Raw genomic sequence first — 4109 nt, 5'->3', positions numbered from 1 at the left:
ACATCAGATGAGAAGTTGACCCACCAGGTCGCCCTCGGGGCCTAGCAGGCCACTGCATGGCCAGGTCTCCTCACTCAGCTGGTAGGCCTACTCTAGAAGGCCCCACCAGCTTGGCGTACAAGGTGAGGCCCAAGATCTAGACAGTCTTAACCGACTAGGACACATGTAAACCCCAGGCCTCGTCTCCCTTCATAAGGTGGGACCACGGCTAGTGTAGACACACCAAATTATAGATTCACTATCTCGATACATCCTATGATACTCCATTGTAACCTCTTCATACAAAGACATCCATACCATCAATCAAAACTAAAAGCATGCGTAACATATTACCTTCAGAAAAGAGGGCCCGAATCTGGGTAAAAACTTTATGTGCATTTTATTCGAGTACTTTAGGTTATGCGCATCACCATATCGGCTTTAATGCGGGTTTGTACACTGACATGTATTCTAGATAAAAAAGACATGATTCATAATTTTTTATTCTAAAAAGGTCATTACAATAATACTAGTAAACCACAAAATTCAAAATTCAACCTAGGTTTACATGCCTATGAGCAAAAGGATAAAAATCAGAGTGCCCAAGACAAAAAAGAATGGTGGCGTGTGAAATCATCCTTTTTAGATAGCTAACCGCTCGTGCGGTGTAGTGCCTGAAATCACACGTTAATATTCAAACTTAGATTTGCTCCTTTTCAGCTGCGGATGCAGTCTTGACATGAATTTTGTGATATTGTACGTACATACCCAATGACTGTTTGTTTAAGAAAAACATGATTTTTAAGGGGGCTGTTTTCTGGCTGGAAGCACCGTGAGCAATTTATTTTCTTTTGAGCGAGGAAGCACCGTGAGAGCAGAGCACGTCCTGCGACACGAGCACAGCGGCCCAACAAAAACCACACCGGAATCCGGATAACGTTCTTGCCTCCTCCCTCCTCGCTTCGCCACCCCATTCCTCCCCACACCCGTGCTCTCTCCAGGCGCTCCAGCTCCAATGGCGACCACCATCTCCTCTCTAGCGGCCCCTCCCTCCCTCCACCGCCGCTGCTGCCGGAGCCCCGCATCCGCCTCGACCCCCGCCCGCGTGTCATTCCGCGCCGCGCCGCCGGCCGGCGCGGCGGCGCGGGCCAGGCGCCGGGCGGCGGTGAAGGTGCTCGCCTCCTCCGCGGTGATGGAGGCGCCCGAGGAGCTGGCCACGCGGAAGCTCTACGTGGGGAACATCCCCAGGACCGTCACCAACGACGAGCTGTCGGCCATGTTCGCCGCACACGGCACCGTCGTGCGGGCCGAGGTAACGCACTAGTGCAATGTAATGCTGCTCTGGTATCGGCGGCGCGCCCAGTACCCACTCCAAGATCGAATGCGTCATCTGGTCGCGATAACGAATTCTCCAAACATTCTGTTGTTTGCTCACTATACTCAGTATAATATTTAGTCCTTATCATGTTCTTGTTCTTGTTATTTATTTATTTATTTATTTATTTATTAAGGAGATTGAAACCTCCGGCCTCTGCATCATGTCGGTCTAGAATTGGACTACACAAATAACTAGAGCCTGATGTATGCAAACCCTAGGGAGGGATCAACTATCATAGTTTTCCTGCCAATTTTACAAGATAGAAACCACTTAACATGCAAATGGCTATGGTGATGAATTGCTTCCGGTATTTATCTCACTAAAATGATTGCTTGCCTGATAATTTCACAGGTTATGTATGACAAGTATAGTGGTCGGAGCCGGCGATTCGGGTTTGTCACGATGAGCACGGCGGAGGAGGTCGCTGCTGCCATTGAGAGCCTGAATGACACAGTAAGCTTCATCCCGTCGTTTGTCCGGTCATGCTTATGCACGCAGTGGATGCATGAGTGACGTTTGTTTGTGCTTTGATTGTACCAGGAGGTTGGAGGTAGAAAAATTAAAGTGAATGTGACAGAGAGCTTCTTACCAAACATTGATACATCTGCACCGGAATCGGAACCTTCATTTGTGGACAGCCAGTACAAGGTTTATGTTGGCAATCTTGCAAAGAAAGTGACAACGGAAGTGCTCAAGAACTTCTTCTCTGAAAAAGGGGAGGTCCTCAGTGCCACGGTATCCCGAATTCCGGGAACTCCAAAGTCCAAGGGATATGGTTTTGTCACGTTTTCTTCAGAGGAAGAAGTGGAAGCTGCGGTTTCTACTTTCAATAATGCAGTAAGCTTCTTTTGCACAAAAATGCCACCTGCTAGTGTGCAGTTGTTTCCCAATCACATTACATCACTTGACAGTAAAAAGCAGACTACGGTTTCAAAACTTGATATGCGACAGCTATGGAAATAATAATAATGTTTGAAACACAACCAGGACCAACTTTGCATGTTCAGATGAACTAGATCAAATTCAGACCAAATTATATTTTTTAATGCCTAGACTACTGGTCAAATTTACTTTGATATTTCATCACGTGAATTATCACACCTGAGTTTGCTATTCAAAAAATGTAAGCAACATCTGTTAAAGTGTAGTGGTAGACCGCTCCCAAGCAAACAACCTTTTCTTGTACCCAGTAAACCATTTGGTAGACATGCATGGCTCTTGGGTTATCAACATGAAATTTTGTCCCACAGTATGCCTTGTATGACCCATAATCTAAAACATTTTCCCATGTGTTTTATTGTTCTGCAACTGAATGTGATTTCAGGAATTGGAAGGACAAACCATCCGTGTGAATAGAGCATAGGCATAGCAGAAATTTCGCATTGGAGGCAAGGGGAGAATATCTTGGAGAACACCTGTAGACGAGGGGAAGTTTGAGACTAGATTTTATAACAAAGTTTTAAAGGCCTTTGATGTAATTTCACTCTGGCCCTAAGCATTTTTTTTTTGTATAATAACAACAAATGGAAGAATTTTGATTGTCAAGCCCGTTGTTCATATGAAGCAGCTGTTGTTTACCAGCATTTCTAAATGATTGCTCATGGGCAGCATGGTTTATTCACTTTGTTGTTGATGTTTCTTTTCTTCACTTGCATCAAATTGTATGCTTTCAGCAAGAGCAAGGCCGTTTTATTTTTCAAGGATACATCCAAAGCTGGACGCGTCAGAAACATAGACAGCAAGAACGTTTTGCTGCTCCGAATTCATGATTTAGCTTTTGAATCTGCCTGATGAGATGCTTTCAAATGTGTTCAGCGGATATCATAGGTTTCACTGAAAATTTGGTATATAAATGTTAGCCTTGACGTTCTGTGAATATTCACAAGTTGATAGCTTCAACCAGTGGAGGGAGTATATGTTTTCTGTCCTTTCTTCTGAAATGCTGTAAAAAGACACCTCTCCAAAGGCTATGTAGCATCAAGTTATCGACCAGAGGGGGTGGGGCGTGAACGGGAGATTTTTCTTTTTGACCATTTCTTCGGAAAAACACGCTATCCGAAAAAAATGAGATTGAACAGAACTATGCAAATACTGAACTTAAACAGTCACAAACTTAGAAGCATGCGAGGCAAAACTAATAACTAGAGTCAGAAGCACGCTAGGTAGAAGAAATAGAGTAGAAAGCTAATCATAAAGCTAGGCAACGGATAATGGAAAATACTCACACAAGTCTTTGCAACAGCCACAAAGAATGAAGGAAAATTCTTCAACACAGAAGAAAGTACAAAAAGTAAAGGTAGTGGGAAGAAATAGAACCCGTTGCTCGGCGAAGGCACATAGATATGTTATGCCAGTTCAAACAGCTAGAGCTCCGAGAAAACTTAGTCATCGCCTTATTCCCCCTCAGCTCAGGGCTGTGTTTGGTTGGACTTTTGGACCCAGCCTTTGGCTTTTCAAAGCTACTGTATAAGCTAACCAATGGGAGAAACGTAAGAAGCTAAGGCCTCCTTTGGTTTAGAGGAATTTCATAGGAATTCTAGAGGATAGGATTCTTATAGAATTTTTTCCTTTAAAGCCCTTTGGTTCATAGAAATGGATTCCTATTTTTACATAGGATTGGTTCCTATCCTTCACATTTCATAGGAAAATAAAAAAGAGTCTAGACTCAATGGAAAAATTCCTTTGGTGTCAACCAAATGATATTTCATTTCCTATTCCTACTCATAGGATTTGAGATACATGTCATCTCATT

At 43.6% G+C, this 4109-nt stretch overlaps 1 protein-coding gene across 1 annotated transcript; it reads left to right on the top strand.

Annotated features, from left to right (window-relative positions):
• Positions 1–876: 876 nt before the first annotated feature.
• Positions 877–2948, top strand: LOC119301195 (30S ribosomal protein 2, chloroplastic-like). Its single transcript, XM_037578118.1, has 4 exons — positions 877–1291; positions 1709–1810; positions 1898–2194; positions 2682–2948. The coding sequence occupies exons 1-4, from the start codon at positions 995–997 to the stop codon at positions 2718–2720; spliced, it is 735 nt and encodes a 244-aa protein (XP_037434015.1). The 5' UTR covers positions 877–994; the 3' UTR covers positions 2721–2948.
• Positions 2949–4109: the final 1161 nt, after the last annotated feature.

The sequence above is a fragment of the Triticum dicoccoides genome, chromosome 5A (genome assembly GCF_002162155.2).
Source record: "Triticum dicoccoides isolate Atlit2015 ecotype Zavitan chromosome 5A, WEW_v2.0, whole genome shotgun sequence".
Taxonomy (NCBI): Eukaryota; Viridiplantae; Streptophyta; class Magnoliopsida; order Poales; family Poaceae; genus Triticum; species Triticum dicoccoides.
This window is presented reverse-complemented; position numbering and strand designations above follow the sequence as displayed.